At 44.7% G+C, this 15,360-nt stretch overlaps 1 protein-coding gene across 2 annotated transcripts; it reads right to left on the minus strand.

Moving 5' to 3' along the window:
- Positions 1-1,238: 1,238 nt before the first annotated feature.
- On the minus strand, positions 1,239-14,944 carry ESD4 (Cysteine proteinases superfamily protein). Of its 2 annotated transcripts, XM_078590622.1 has the most exons (9): positions 14,015-14,944; positions 12,904-12,980; positions 12,715-12,823; positions 12,079-12,177; positions 2,950-3,042; positions 2,730-2,849; positions 1,920-2,023; positions 1,643-1,715; positions 1,239-1,550 (listed from the first exon to the last, which is right to left on the minus strand). In XM_078590622.1, exons 1-9 carry the CDS (start codon positions 14,924-14,926, stop codon positions 1,488-1,490), a joined length of 1,650 nt encoding a protein of 549 aa, XP_078446748.1. In that variant the 5' UTR covers positions 14,927-14,944; the 3' UTR covers positions 1,239-1,487. The 2 variants fall into 2 exon arrangements, with proteins under 2 accessions (XP_078446748.1, XP_078446749.1); XM_078590623.1 differs by lacking the exons at positions 12,715-12,823; positions 12,904-12,980.
- Positions 14,945-15,360: the final 416 nt, after the last annotated feature.

Consider the following 15,360-nt stretch of genomic DNA (forward strand, 5'->3'; position numbering starts at 1 on the left):
AAAGTTAAGGACGCAAAGCTGTCTGACTGCTTAAGTTAACGCAACAGCGATGCTGATGAGGAGAGAGATTATTTTAATCAAATCAATAACTATGGTTGCTCTAATTTTGAATCTTGATATCTGGCCATCTAGTAAGCTGATCTTACTAAAATGTTGAAGACAGCTTTAGTCTCCCCTATCACTATCTATGTCCATATATCTGTAAATTGAGAACTCAACCACTAACAAGCATCCTTAAGCTTGATTCTTATATCATTGTGTGTTGGGTAATTGAAGAGCATTAAAGAAGTGTAGAAGCTACCTCCAGATGCATATCGATGTTATCCCAGAGGAATTTAAGGACCTAGGGTTAACCTTACACTGTTCCATCTTTGTTATTGTTATTAAAGTAGATCCAACTCATCCTATCATCTCATCACAACCTATCATCACATTTTACACTCTTCATGCCAGTGTATGTTGTTATCTAACTATTATCCCACTTACATAAAATTTTACTTATATCACATGTCTCTCTCTATCCACTTACATAAATTTAATTAGACACCACATAACATTATCTCCTATTTAATAAAGTTCATAGCGACATCTTAATCTTTTTAAATATGAACTATCACCTTCTCGACCCACTGCTTTGGGCTTCCATGCTGCTCATTGAAGCACTCAAGCTAATGATTCTTTCTGTGGCAATGGCCAAAGGGTTCCCATGAAACAATCTCTACTGTTGGTTCCCAACTATTAGTTTTTTATACACCAGCCCCCTCCCACACCCAATTAAATCTTCTACATGGCTTCACTATCCTCTTGCCTACTACAGTACTTTTCCAGGGGTGATTGTGGGTGGTGGGTGATCTGAGTTCACACCAAGAATGCCCCCACCCACCTTTGTACAGAGGTTTTGGGTGATCAAGATACTACCTCAAGCAAATGAAAATTCAGTCGCAACATTACAAAAGATGGCATGTGTCATCTTTTGTAATGTTCTTACACTCTTGTTCTTACACTCTCTATTATATCCACAGTTTCCGAATTCTGTAGTTACTTGTTCGCATATTACACTACAGTATATATTATCATTTTTTTAAAATTAATTAAATTAGCCTGCCTTTACCACATAATAACCATTATTTTGCACATTTTGGAATCCAGCATTCTCCACGAATTTCTTATTTTCTAAAGTAGAGACGCTATTGCCCTTCTGAAAAAAAAAAATGCAAGGGTTTAGAAGAAATATCCAAAGATGTCTGCAGGAAACTGCATTAAAGTGACCAAAAATAATTCTTACAAGGTTGGGGTTCTAACCCCTGATATTTTCCTCAAAACAAGGAGTATTTGATGGGGATATCGGCAAGTCTACACTACTTCAAACAAATAAAACTCGCTAGAAATGGTTGATAATAATAAGAAAACTGAATTCTTGTGTGAATGGATCATAACTTGGTCTTGGTAAGAGAGAAGGGGAGAGAGAGAGACACCCTCCCTGCTGTTTACTCTGCCCTCAGCTGGAGGATCTCTTTTGCCGTTCTCTTCCTAAAGTAAGTCATGTTATCCTAAAGAGAGATAGAGACAGAGATGGAAGAAGATGGGCTCCGGTTAGAGGATGACTGGGCTGCAGAAAATGGATTGAATTAATCAAACGTACCTGTTGAAAGCAGAGGCCCAGACCCCTGGTAATGAAGTCTACATACTTGATCATGAACATTCCACAGTCCCACCTGTCCAAACCCATTCTTTCTTTATGGAACCAAACAAGGTATTTCAACCGAGAAAATTGGAGACACTAGAGAAAAAAAGAAATTATTGAAAAATCCAACAATTTCAACGCTACATTTCACATGCTATCACTAACTATTGATGGATGGATAAAGCTGGCTAATTGCTTTTGATACCTGATATCATTTCAAAATGAGAACACATACCCGTTCTTCTGCAGTGGTAGATCGTCAACTCTCGTTTTTTTCCAAGTTGTAACATCGATGTTCATATTACTCTTATCTCTGACTTCGTCCATCAGATATCTTTCCTGATGCCCAGATATTGAATAACCCATTAGACTGGTTTCCACTTGGGTTCTCGGGAGATTATGGAAGTAACAGCTACATTATTGGTTTTACAAAATGACTTACACCGGACAGTACTCTGTGAACACGTAAATACGATCTACCCTATAAGGGTTAGAGGATGATGACGAAATTGTCCTCGCCATCTTCATTTGTCTAAAGCTAGGTTGAGGACGACAAGACATCCTTAGCTGCACAAGAATGATGACGACAACAATAAATCGTCATCGTCATCATCATCCCAGCAGCAGGAGAATAACGAGGAAGATGACAACTCAACATCAGAGAGTCTAAATGGAGAGTCTCACTTGGGAAAAAAATATATTAGTGATATTTGTTAACCATCGCCCTCACCATTCACCCAGGACAGGACAACAATGATGACGTCAACCCCATCATACTTGGCCACATACTAATGATGATGACAGTGGCCAGTTGTCAACATAATTTCATCCTTGTCAGAAACTAATGAGAAAGACGATGATTACTCATCATTGTCATCCTGGACCTAAACTAGGATGATTTGCATCAAGATGTGCATCAAGAAAAATGATTTGCATCAAGATGTGGAATCAAACATAAATTATCATTAAACAAATCCTCAAATTAAGACAGCCTCAAGTTAAATTAAAACAAAAAGTTGGTAGAGAAAGATAGAATAGAGCATACCAGGACGCTCAACACATGACCATCATAGCCACCGAGTGAATCAAGATAGAGCAGTGTCTCATTCCTCACGTCAATGACTGCCAGACACCAGTGGATTTCTTTGTGTATGGGAACAAAGATCTGATCAATAATCACATATTTTGTGAATTAAATAAAAATGAAGTCCAAGACAATAACCTAAAAATAATGAAAGAGATTTTGAAGGGAACTTTAGCTTTACTTTGTCGCACTCAATAAGGCCATACCCTAGCTTCCTTTGAGTGGTCCATCTTCTGACGGACTTAAAGTCATAGTTGCCCCGGCCGCCAGTCAGCTAAGCGAAAAATAAAAAAAAACAAAATGTCATATACACCGGAAAAAAATCAAGCATGGTGTTTACATTACTTTGGCTATTCAATATTTCTTTTTTTAAATAAAAGTTATTGAAAATTTCTCTCTCAAATTTTTCTCTCTTCCTGACCCTGGATTTCTGCTATTAGTCTGCTTCAAAAATATATATCTAGGAATTATGGATCTACTTTGCAGGCACGTAAAGCGAGTGGCAAATTAATTACTGGTCTGTCTTTAAAGAGGATTGATGAACAGTGAAAGTGGACGTAGAGGATGGGGTTAAGAGCTCTGGAAATTCATTTAACACGTTCTTATATTCATTTGGTTTTGCATCAAGAAAGATGTCAAACCAAATGAATCAGAGTTTCAATTAATCTCATTCCAAAAAAAACAGAGAGACTACCAACTGCAACACAAATGGCCACAGGATACTGGGAACTTAGGATCATTTTTTGGATTACGACCACTCCAGAATCTTCCTGAAGAATGGATAGTTTATTTTTTTTCTTAAAGTTAGGGGAATAAAATTGGGACAACGAGAACCAAAGTTGGAAATCTTCAAAGTTATGAAACAAAGAAATACTCTGAATGACAGAAACATTGCTTTCTAAAGAAATGAAATTCCAATACCAACAAATGAAATTATTCATGAGACACAAAAAAAACGAACAAAAATCCTTGTTTCCAGGAACTACATCAATAAACTGTGATGGACACACCTTGCCAGGGAAGGTTTTTTTTGAAAAAAAAAAGGAAGATCACCAGGAAACGGCGATCAACCTGGTGCTATTAGAATATAAATAACCAGGCCATATACATTGTGACAAATCGTTTCTCCCTTCGCCTCCCCCCTAAACCAGTAGGACAACAGTGTCTTCATGTTGTGAATGACAGTATCCATTGAAGCCATCCGCCTCCCGAACACCACCTCCTGCAGCTAGATCGTCTTAAAGTCTGAGAGATAGAAGCCGCGCAGAAGTCCCCTCCGCCGTGCGAGCCCGACCACAGGCTTGAAAACTGTCTTATTGTTCTCGGCGAAGAGGAGGAGCTCACTAAGGAGGCCCAGGAAGAATTGACTCTTCTCACCAAGATGATCGGGATGAGGAAGATGGCGATGGCGCAGCGGGGGAGGTCGAGGATGGCGGGATATGGCAGGAGAAGAGTCAATTCTTCAGTCTAGAGAGGTCAGAGGTGTTGGTGACAGTGAGGCTAGAGAGGTTCTGCAGTCACGGGGAGGCAAGACTGGAGAAACTGGCCAAATGGCCATCGCGAGGAGTCAAAGAGCATTGCAATGATCATCTGACACACAGGCACCCAGACAGAAACTAAGGCAGATGGAGTTACCGACAAGAGATCCAAGGAAGCAACCTACTCCAGAGGGCCAGAGGTGTTGGTGACAGTGGTCAGAGGTGTTGGTGACAGTGAGGGGTCAGACCTACCCCAGGGAGAAAGGGGTCAGAGGTGTTGGTGACAGTGAGGCTAGAGAGGTTCTGCAGTCACGGGGAGGCAAGACTGGAGAAACTGGCCAAATGGCCATCGCGAGGAGTCAAAGAGCATTGCAATGATCATCCGACACACAGGCACCCAGACAGAAACTAAGGCAGATGGAGTTACCGACAAGAGATCCAAGGAAGCGACCTACTCCAGAGGGCCACCGCAACGGCATTCGATGGCCATCACGACGTGATGAAAAGCGTCCAGTTGCTCCGACAAACATTCGTCTATGTGGAAGGTCCCACTGCGATCAAGGGGAAGGTCCCTCCACAGTTTCCCGCACACTTCCCACTGGTGCGATGTTGTGACAGGACGACACGATGATGGTGTTGATGAGAATTGGAGGCTGACTCGACGGGACTGCCATAGCAGATTATGGGAGAGTGCCTTGCAGCGACGTGCAACTAAGCCATGAAGGTTGTCATTGTGGTGTCTGTGCAAGTTCCATAAAAGAAGGGCTCCAGCGGGATGAAATCAAGCTAGGCACTGCCATCTTAAGCTGGCTGATGTCGGCAACACATGAGGGATGGAGCGATCGCAGGCTGAGAACTGAGATGGAAAGATGGAGGATGAGGAAGGTTGGGTGACCGTGAGACCCTGACGCACTAAGAAAACACAAAGTAGGAACATGCTGCCCCTCCCACAATCGCTCGGCGAGGCCAACAGATGTTTCAGGTGCTTAGCGCAAGGACATCACACACATGAGTGCAGAGAGCCTTTGATTTGTTGCAGATGCAATCGGGCAGGCCATCGCCAAGTAAACTGTCATCAAGGGGAGAGAAAAGATGTTGGAACACATGCTCGGACAGAGCAGCTGCTCCGGACTAAAGACTATCGAATGGACCCACCACTTACTATAGAGAGGGAGGATTATGATAGCATTCTTCACAGGTGCTTGGTGGGAGACATTTACAGGGCCTCTGGAAGAGGTCCACACGAACCTATGGAAGAACTTCCCAACGGCGGATCAAGCAGAGTTGCAGCGGTTAGATAGCAATACCCTATTCCTCGGGGGGATATCGTTGAAGATGTATGTTGTGGCCTGCGGCTGGACACAGAGGATCACAGACACCACGGAGGTGAGATGGCGCCGTGTCCTCCCCAAGGATGGGGCCGAAGGAAGGAAGAGATAAGGGGTAGTGGTAGAGGCGCATGGTGACCCGTTGGTGCATTGTAGAAGATCGATGCTGGAGAGGATGGTCGAGTTTTTCAGGCGACTTACGCATATCATTGTATAAAGTGGTGATACTGGAAGTTGAAATGGTGGTGGGAGATCTAATGCCCGGGTCAGTCCAATTCCATGGCTGTGATGGAACTTTCAGGGCTGAGCCCAGCCACTACTGCCAGCACCTTTTGAAACCGAGGGCCCCGAGGCGTGACAGGGCACTGTGGTGGGGAGTGCGCCCAAGCAACTGCAAACGATGTTGCAGACCAAAGAGGACAAGTCAGCACTAGTCGGAGATAGAGGGAGCCAGGCACAAGGTGAGTCCATGGCATCGGTTTCTCCGACACCCCTGACCGCAGATGTACAGGCAGCAAAGTGTGAGGGTCAGACCCTCCACAAAGGTCGATGGAAATGGGTGAGTTGACCATCCTGGCATCTCATAAGGGGGACACAGCCACAGGGGGGCAAGGACCATGGGGGCGGAGGATAAGGGCAGCCCAAAGAACACAACGTATCAGCAAGGAAGATCTGGCGGATTTAAAGTATTGACTATGGATGGGGGAAATTAGCCTTGACAGATGCACAGGGCAAGACGGCATGGTTAGTGTCCGAGAAAAATGGTCAAATGCGGCTGAGAATGGAAGGACCATCAAGAAAGGCAGTTCTGCATCCGTTGGTGAGTGAGGGGACGGAGAATGCAGCTCTCTCGAGTCTAGGAGCGGAAGCCGTAATAAAGAGGAACTCAGACACATTTGACGGTATGTGATTTGGCCGAGAGAGTGGAGCTCCTACCGGAGCAACCATTGGGGGGGCAATCATCAACCCAATTATGAGGTGCATCTCTTGGAATGTACACGGTCTCCGTGATGAGGGGAGACCTGGTGTGGTGGGAGGGTATTTGCGGCAATGGGGGCTGATACGGTATGCTTTCAGGAGACAATGCTGGAGAGGTGTGATGCGAGAGAGTGGAACTTGGTGGGCAAGGGTTCTTGGAGGGTTACGTGGCAGTCAATGCAGTCGGCAGCTTGGGGGGGTTATTGGTGGCATGGAACTCAGCAATCTATGCTAAGGAAGGGTCTTGGACAGGGAAGTATGTGGCTGCAGTTAAAATCAAGAGAAGGAGCGACAACTTACAATATGTGGTGGCATTGGTCTACAGCCTGGTTATCACGGCATGCCGACACAGACTATGGGAGGAGCTGGAGGCATGGTCTCGCTCTTCCAAGGGACCCCCATGCTTATTGGAGGGGATTTCAACGTGACACTGGAGTCGGGCGATAGGCCAGACGGGACGGGAGGGCAAGATTCAGGTTCAGAGGAGTGAGCATGCAAGAAATGGGGCCAGTGAATTGTATCTACACATGGAGAAGTACAAGGGGACCTAATACTCTCTCCCGTCAGGACAGGTTTCTATGCTCGGTGAGTTAGAGCAATACTCGTTGGCCGATGTGCGTGCACTCCCAAAGACCATTCTCGGATCACGCCCCAATTATATGGCAGAATAATGTCAGCCAGACAGACCCACATACTTCAAGATGGATAGATCATGGTCGCGGGAGAGAGTTCAGAGAAGAAGTGTTCTCATGGTGGTCATCTCAACCCAGCCAGGGCACAGCCACAGCGCAATTAGCCATCAAATTGGCAGGCTTGCACCTTCATCTAAAAAAATTCAAAAAAGATCCGAGAAGAATGACACCGCTGTAGAGATGAGGCTTTAACGCAAGTTTAGGAAATGGATGCCCTTGAAGATATATGGGGCTCAACTAATACTGAGCACACGGAGCGAAAAAAATGCAGAGAGATAGTGGAAGAGGAAGACAAGAAGCTAGAGTTTGATAGGAGACAGCGATCTCGCCAACTATGGCTAAAGGAAGACAATACTCGATTTTTTCATTTAGCAGCAAATGGAAGACGTCGCTCGAATCAAGTACTCCGGTTGAAAGTGGGGGAGCAGGAATTTATCGGGAATTTATCGGGACAAGAAGCGCTGGCAAACCATTTCAGAGAAGCGACTAAAAGAGGGACTCGGAACCAGTGGAGATGGAGCGGTAGAAGTGCATCTAAGGTGATGCAAGCCCAACAAGATGAGCTGGTGAAGCCCATTCCTCGTGGAAGAAGTGCAGAAAGCAATCAAAGGCTTAAATCCACTGGACCCCGATGTATTCCCAGTATTCTTCTTCAGCGAATTCTGGGAGGTGATTGGATCAGAGGTGATGAGTACACTGGAATAGTTCTGGCGTGATTTCTATAGCTTGGAGCGACTAAACCAATTATACTTATCTCTGCTGCCCAAGCGCTCTGGTTCCATCAACGTGGGAGGCTTTAGGCCCATTGCGCTCTCAAATTCTATATATCTTATCATTGCCAAGGTGTTGGCGAATCGTCTAAGGGTGGTAATTGGGGACTTAAATCGGACCATTTCAATCAGCTTTCATCCCGGGTAGGTAACTGGTGGACAGTGCGATGGTGGCTGGGGAGATTGTATCTGCATGGAATGCGAACAAGAGTAACGGTTTCATATGGAAGATGCACTTTGCTAAAGCATATGACTCACTCGACTAGAGATTCCTATGGTCTGCTATGCACAAGCGCGAACTTCTCAGAGCTGCAACTCAATCAACCTAAGTCTACTTTCGTGGACATTGGACTTTCTTCACAGGAAGAGGCACAATGTGCTCGAGCTTTAGGCACACCTCGAGGGTCGTTCTCAATGTATTACCTGGGTCTCCAGCTGACAGGGCGGCGTATTCTAGCTGCTGAATGGCAATTGATGGTGGAGAAAGAAGAAAGGCGGCTGGAGGGATGGCAGAACAAAGTACTTTCAAAAGGGTGAAGGCTGGTGCTTCTAAGGTCGATGCTTTCCTCGATCCCAATATTCTACTTATTGGTATTTAAAATACCAACAGGAGTGGTAAACTGACTGGAGAGGACGATGAGACTATTCTTCTAGGGAGGTAATGGAAAGGAAGAACGAAAGGGGGTGCCGCTATTAGCGTGGGAGATACTATGCAGACCACTAAATCAGGGAGGCCTAGGGAACCTTCATCTGGAATCAATGAATTAGGCAATGTTGACCAAGTGGGTGGAAAGTATTGCGACTTCAGCGAAGGGGCTGATTTTTAATGTCCTGAGAGACAGGTATGGCTTCGAGATAGATTGGGAGAGACGCTGGGCTTGAGTCAGGGGAGAGGCCCGCTTCTGGAGCGGGCTGCACCAATCCATACTTCGGATTCGTGCGTTCTTTGAGCTCAGATTAGGTGATGGGCCAACATTTTATTTTTGGACTCACAGCAGGTCCAATCACGGCTCCATGAATTTGAGGTCCCTAGGCTATTTGCTCTAGCGACGAACGCAGAGGCCACGCTCTGGGAATGTTGGGATAAGGCTTGGGTCCCTATGCTGACAGGAGCTTTATCCGAGCCACGGTTTGAGGAGCTGTTGAGGCTGAAAGAGACACTTCTACCACTCAGACTGTCAGTTGATTCTCGCGATGGTTGGATGTGGCGGAGTTCATCTTTCTCGGTGAAAGATGCATATCTGAAAATCCGAGGGGTAGCGAGGGACGACGAGATGACCAGTAAGGCCTGCCACATGTTGATGACACACAAAGTTCCCTGGAGTGTGGCTTTTCAGCTGGTTGCTGAGACGACAAAGGCTGGTCACAGGGGTCTATAGGCGGAGAAGGGCCCCCACAACTCCCATTGACTGTCCTTGTGCGACAGGGGAAGAAAGACTGCTCCCACCTGTTCTTCACATGTCAGTTCGCACGGGGCGTCTGGGCATTGCAACAATTACCGGGGGTGGATATCTCCTCGGACGAGACCTTATGGGCTACAGTTTTAGATGGAAGACACAGAAGCCAACCAGAATGGGGGGGCTTGCTTGCCGTGTTCTTGGCAATATGGCTACACAGAAACGAGGTAGTGCTTAAAGGGAGGGCGGCTTCGGTGGAGAACACAGCTAATGATGTAGGTGTTGATATCTTTTTGGGTCAGAGGGAGAGGATAGCCTATTTTAGGCTTGATTGTATATTGTTTGTACAAAATCTTTACCGTTAATGATTGCAGGTAGGCCACTGGCTTCGGGTGGTCTTCCTTATTGTTCCAAAAAAAGTCTGAGAGATAGAAGAATGGGATTGCTGAAAGCACCGATCTCAATAACACCAATCCCCTTCTTTATAAAACTCTATTCTCCCAGCCATCTAATCTCCTCTCCACCTTCTCTATCACCGGCCGCCAATCTGCCTTTAAAGATGTCTCCATGTCAATGGTAGCTGCAAATAGCTCATTGTGATTGACCTCTGAGGAGTGCATAAAACTCTGGCACACTGTGCCTCCTCCTCCAAAGAAAGTCTGACTCCCTCAATTGCTGACTTAGTTTGGTAAAGCTGTGTCAGCCAGGCTACTCCGGTTTCCTATTACTCTCTTTTATCATTTCCTTTTTCTCGTGTTTTCTATATTTGTTACTCATTTCCGTTTTTAGACTAATGGGCCTAGCTATCTGCCAATATGTGTATCTTATAGCCTGGTATTTAAACCGGGCTCGAGTAGTGGAAATGCATGGTTTTCTATAGTTCAAGCAGAAGCTCCATTCTCGTCTAGGGTTTCCATCAGTCTGCTGGAGACACCTGTGTTCATTGTCATCAAGCTGTGATCCTGAAAAATCCGCAACTATGCCTCGTAACGTATAGCAGTTTCGAGCTTCCTCTGATCCTTCCATGAAGAATGTCGTGTCATCTGCATATTAAAGCAGGGGAGTAACCTCTGGATAGCTCACAGTCTGGAAGCCCTTGATGAGGCCATGTTTGCAGGCTTTGAGGGTACATGTAGCCAACATATCCATGGCTAGGACAAATAATAATGGAACCAATGGGCCGCCCTGCCTGACACCCCTTTGCGGGTGGATCCATCCCCCTTCTGGGTGCCCATTCAGCAGGATCGAAAAAAAATGGGACATACCGCAGCGCTGCACCCATTCCTCTGGGAAGCCTCATTTTCACATGACTGACCAAAGAAATCTCCAACCTAAGGAACCATAAGCCTTTGGAAAGACAACTTTCCACATGAAATCCTTCGTCCCATGTCTCTTCCACGCTGCTAAGATTTCCCTTGCTACTAAAGTTCTGTCCACTATCTGCCTGCCAGGGATAAAAGCAGATTGAAAGGATCCGACCAGGTCACCAATTACCTCCCTCAGCCAGTTCGCCAGTACCTTTATTATGATGAGATAGAGTTTGCAAGTGGAATGGGCCTGAAACCCCCAACACTGACAGTTCTCAGCTGTTTGGGTAACCGGAATAAATGTGAGCAGTCAATTTGATGAAGTCCAAAATTGCTGTGACACAACTCTTCTAAAGTATCCATGACCTCGGACCCAACCAGCTGCCAGAGTTTGCTGAAAAAGAATACTGGAAATCTGTCTGGACCCAATGCTCCTCTGTTTAACCCCTGAATCGCTTCCTGCACATCATCCACCAGAAATGACCTTACTAGTCTGTTCTCTTGCCTTGTGTCACCCTAGACACACTTCTACAGCCCTGAAGTTGCCCGATCGCTGCCTCCAATCTAGCTCCTGCTTCTTGTCTTCCTCCACCACCAATGCGCATGTCTCTCTTTCATTGAGTTCCACTAAACACCATGTGTCTGTGTCTTCTAGGTCATCCAGCTGTAAGATTCGTAACAAGGCTTCATTCCTTCTACGATGTCTCCCTTCGCGAATTAGCTTTTTGATCCCTACCAAATGCTGTTGTAGCCTCATCGTTGCCGTGCCGTGTCCAGATTGGGATGCCCACCATGACACTACCTCTTGAACCCCTTCTCCCGCAGTCATGACTTGTCCAGCTTGAAGAAGATGGGTCTGTTCTGGCCTGCATCCATAGAATTGGGGTATGATCTCATAGCGGTTGAGAAAGTGCTTGCACATCGGCCATCGGGTATTCCTCCAGCATTTCCACGAAGCATAAAAATATGTCCAGACAAGAGCTAGTGGTATGCCCCCTCGTACTGTGCCTTGTGTATTCACCCACCCAAGGAGGTACCAACTGATCCAAGCTGGTTTGTGACTAAATCACACCATTAACGGAGTATCAGGAAGGGTATTATGGCTAGCATTCTTTTGGGGACATTGTCTGGAAGGTACTCCCCCTATGAGGGCAGGCTGATGGTCGACACTTGGTTATTTAATGTTTAAGCTTCCTTCTTCTTCATTCTTCCCAACTTCTCCTCCATTTCTCCCCCTCCTTTCCAGTACCAGATTCAAGACCTCACAGGCTCAAGACAGTTTAAATGGATTATAACCAGAGACACTTGAATATAAAACTAAACACTATGAAACTCAGTAAAGTATATTGCAAGGTTGTACCTTTTTGTAGAAAAAGGTGTTAAAGAAGTGGGATTTCACAAACTTCTTTGGTTCTCTCTTTTCCCTCTCCTTCAGTAGCTCAAAATAGAGATTTATGACCTGGAAAAGAACAGAAAAGGATTTGGAGGAATCGAGGGGTCAAATTAAAGAAAAGAAACAACAAAATGCAACCAGTAGCTGCCACTTAATATGCCTAGGAAGAAAATACCAGCATGACATATTGTTTTTAGAATGACCACATTAAATCTCTGTTAGTTACGAATTACTTCCAAAAAATTTAGATGAACTGTAATAAATGTACCATGGGCCACACAAGGGGTCCAATAGGCCACAGTCTTAAATTTATTTTCTTCAACAATTTAAAAAGAAAGGCAAGTGACTTAACGTTTCCCTTGGACCCCTACTCAGACCCAACTCGTCAGCCGAGGGAAGAGGACATGACGAAACACTTTGACATTTCATTCAATAATATGAAACCTCAATATAACCCACTAGATAACAAATTTTGGATCCTATTGGACCAGAAAAGTGGGACGCGATTAAATTCAACTCTAGTAAAGGCAACAGTACAATAATTAGAAATAGATGGACTTTAGGCAACAAAAATAAAGTCTGCATGTGAAGAAGATGAGCTACCTCATCATTCAACCAAGCACCGTGTCTCAAACATTGAAGAATATCTCTCGTGATCTCAATGTTGGAACCCTCATGAATGACCAAGACCTCATGCTTTGGCAAGTGGAACCTGATATGAAAGTTTCAATTTTACTGACGAACTGTGACAAAAACCATTCACAAATACAGGCAAGTGGACAAGAATCCTACTTCTCACACTCTCTCAACGCAAGACAAACTTCTTCCTCCTCATCGTCTAAAAGAGGAGAAAAGGGCCCAAGGAGATCCTGAAAAAGAAAAAATATAAAAATCTGATGCCCTAAGAAATAAAGATGACAGCCCCTTGCTTAACATTCTGAAATTGGAAACGTCAGTCATCACTTCATGATTAAAAACATTTGGAGTATAAAAAATAAAGATAATAATAGACTTGGCTTGCTCGGAGTAACTGATGGAGAAAAAATTGCATAGCACCGATTTATAACAAATAGTCATCCCCATTAATATGGTTATTTTCTTCTTCAGCTTTCTGAATCTGGAAACATCAGTCACCAATTTATGATTAAAAGATTTGGAAGTCAAAATATCAAGGAAAAATAAAATACTTGTGACATCTTCTAACCAGAATTTTGCAATAATACTTGCGAAAAGTGCTAAGACTCTGCTTAACACCATTTTACAACCCTTGGAGCTCAACTTGGCTGTAATTGTACCTTCTCATTTTTTCAATCATTATAAAAGTAAAGTGAAGGAATGGGATGACGGTCCATCATCTCATCCGTTTTATGGTACAAGACAAATTTCGAGACAATGAAGGATTCGTCATTGCTTGATTCACTCGAGAGACAACGACAATGGTATTTCACCATCATCATCGTCCACTCGTCACCAACATCCTGTACCCCGAACCCTAATTCAATCGCTTGGACATAAATTAATCCTTCAAAGAGCATGAATTTAAGTTACATGAAAGATGATTAACGGCAACACATTTGAGCTTTGAAAAAAATGGAATAAATACATCATGATAGATCAGAATATTTTGCATCCAATTCCTGCCTCTATCTAAAGTATTTTTGAAAAAAAACACAGAATGTGCACGAAGTACATTTATCAACAAAAATCCCTCAGAAACAACGATTTCTCCAACAAAATACAGGCAAATATACATTCAAAAAGCACAGGCAAAGAATCTAGAAGTTGAGGAACATCCCACAAAAAACTTTCAATCTCCACCGTATTTTTTGCGTCATAGTTTTGTAACATTGATCAATCATACTGTTTTTTGCAACTAAAAACAACGAAAAAAAGTAAGAATCACCTCCTCGGGTTTTTCTCTTGACACGATGCTGAACACCGAAATCCTTTTCTCTGCCAACTTCACCTCGAATTCTAAGCTACTCAGCTTCGCATCACGGTTCTTAGCTCTTAACAACAAATCCTTGTACACCGGAGTTGTTCTTCCCACCACATTCTTCTCCAACACCTCAGTTTCGTCGATAGCAAGATCCAGTCTATGTTCATACGTCAATGCATCTTCTTCCACCGCGATCTGGGTCACCTCGCTAGAGGCGAAAGGCGAAGCCTGAGATATTGCGGCAGAAGAATTCCTCTGCGCAGTCTCCACCAGCCGTTTGTACTCTTCCAACTTCAAGCTCTCGCCATCTGATCCAACGCCCACTTCATGCGCCATTGATGGAGTCTCCTTTACATCGTCCCCTCTTCGGTCCGTCATTTTAGGAGGAACCCAAATCGCCAAACCTACGGAAGATATGCCCCCGAACGCCCGGACTGTTCTCTGAGGCCCATGGACCGGACGACGAAGAGGGCAGGGAGCCGGGAACCTTCGGGAGGCCGACGACAGCGGCGGCTGCCGAAACTCGGCCGATTTCGGCGCAAATCCGATCTTCTGCCGCTTCAATTGCGAAGAATCCGGTGGATTGATGGATGAAGATGACGAGAGAGGGTAGAAGAGATCGACCAAGCAGCGCTTTCGATTGTCGGTTAGGGCACCCATCGCGGGGGTTTCATGAGGGTCGGCTTCGGAGCTCTGGGAGAAGCTTCCATCTACTATCACCGATCCATGTGAGCGCGAACTCGACGGGAGGAAGAAGATCGGCGGGAACGACGACGATTTGAGGAGTTTGTGCGAGTTCAAATCGAGAAGCCGCTCAGAAGAGCCCAAACGAGAAATAGAATGAAGAGGCTTTCCTACTTTCTTTCTTTCTTTCATATATATATGTATGAGAAAGGCCGGCCCTCTGAAGTACGAACCCGAATAAAGAATGCGATGGTAGCCACGGTCAGTGTATTTTTCAGCTTTACTTCTCTAAGGGGCAAAAGTGACTTTTAAGGTAGAGAGAGTATCCACTGTTACATCATGTAGACATGGTCGTTCTGTTCTTTTCGTGTGAATTTGTGCGAATTGTTCGTTCTGTTTCGTTTTCCGAAAAGAACAAAAACAAATTAGAACAGAACATCGCACAGACCCGTGTGTGGTTCTTTTGTTCGCTTTGTGCGAATTTTGTTCTAGTTTTGTGTGAATGTGCGAATTTTGTTCGTTTTTTTTAAAACAGAACAGCACAAAGAACAAGGCCGTGTGGGGTTCTTTTGTGCAAATTTTTTGTTCGTGTTCGTTTAAAACGAACAGAACAAATGACCATGTCT

The sequence above is a fragment of the Wolffia australiana genome, chromosome 19 (assembly GCF_029677425.1).
Source record: "Wolffia australiana isolate 7733 chromosome 19, ASM2967742v1".
NCBI classification, from domain to species: domain Eukaryota; kingdom Viridiplantae; phylum Streptophyta; class Magnoliopsida; order Alismatales; family Araceae; genus Wolffia; species Wolffia australiana.

Coding starts and splice junctions, on each gene's coding strand:
- ESD4 (XM_078590622.1), bottom strand. CDS start 14,926: ATGAAAGAAAGAAAGAAAGTAGGAAAGCCTCTTCATTCTATTTCTCGT. Junction 12,824..12,903: donor GCGTTGAGAGAGTGTGAGAA/GTAGGATTCTTG, acceptor CTTTCATATCAG/GTTCCACTTGCCAAAGCATG. Junction 3,043..12,078: donor ACACCTTTTTCTACAAAAAG/GTACAACCTTGC, acceptor TTTTTCGCTTAG/CTGACTGGCGGCCGGGGCAA.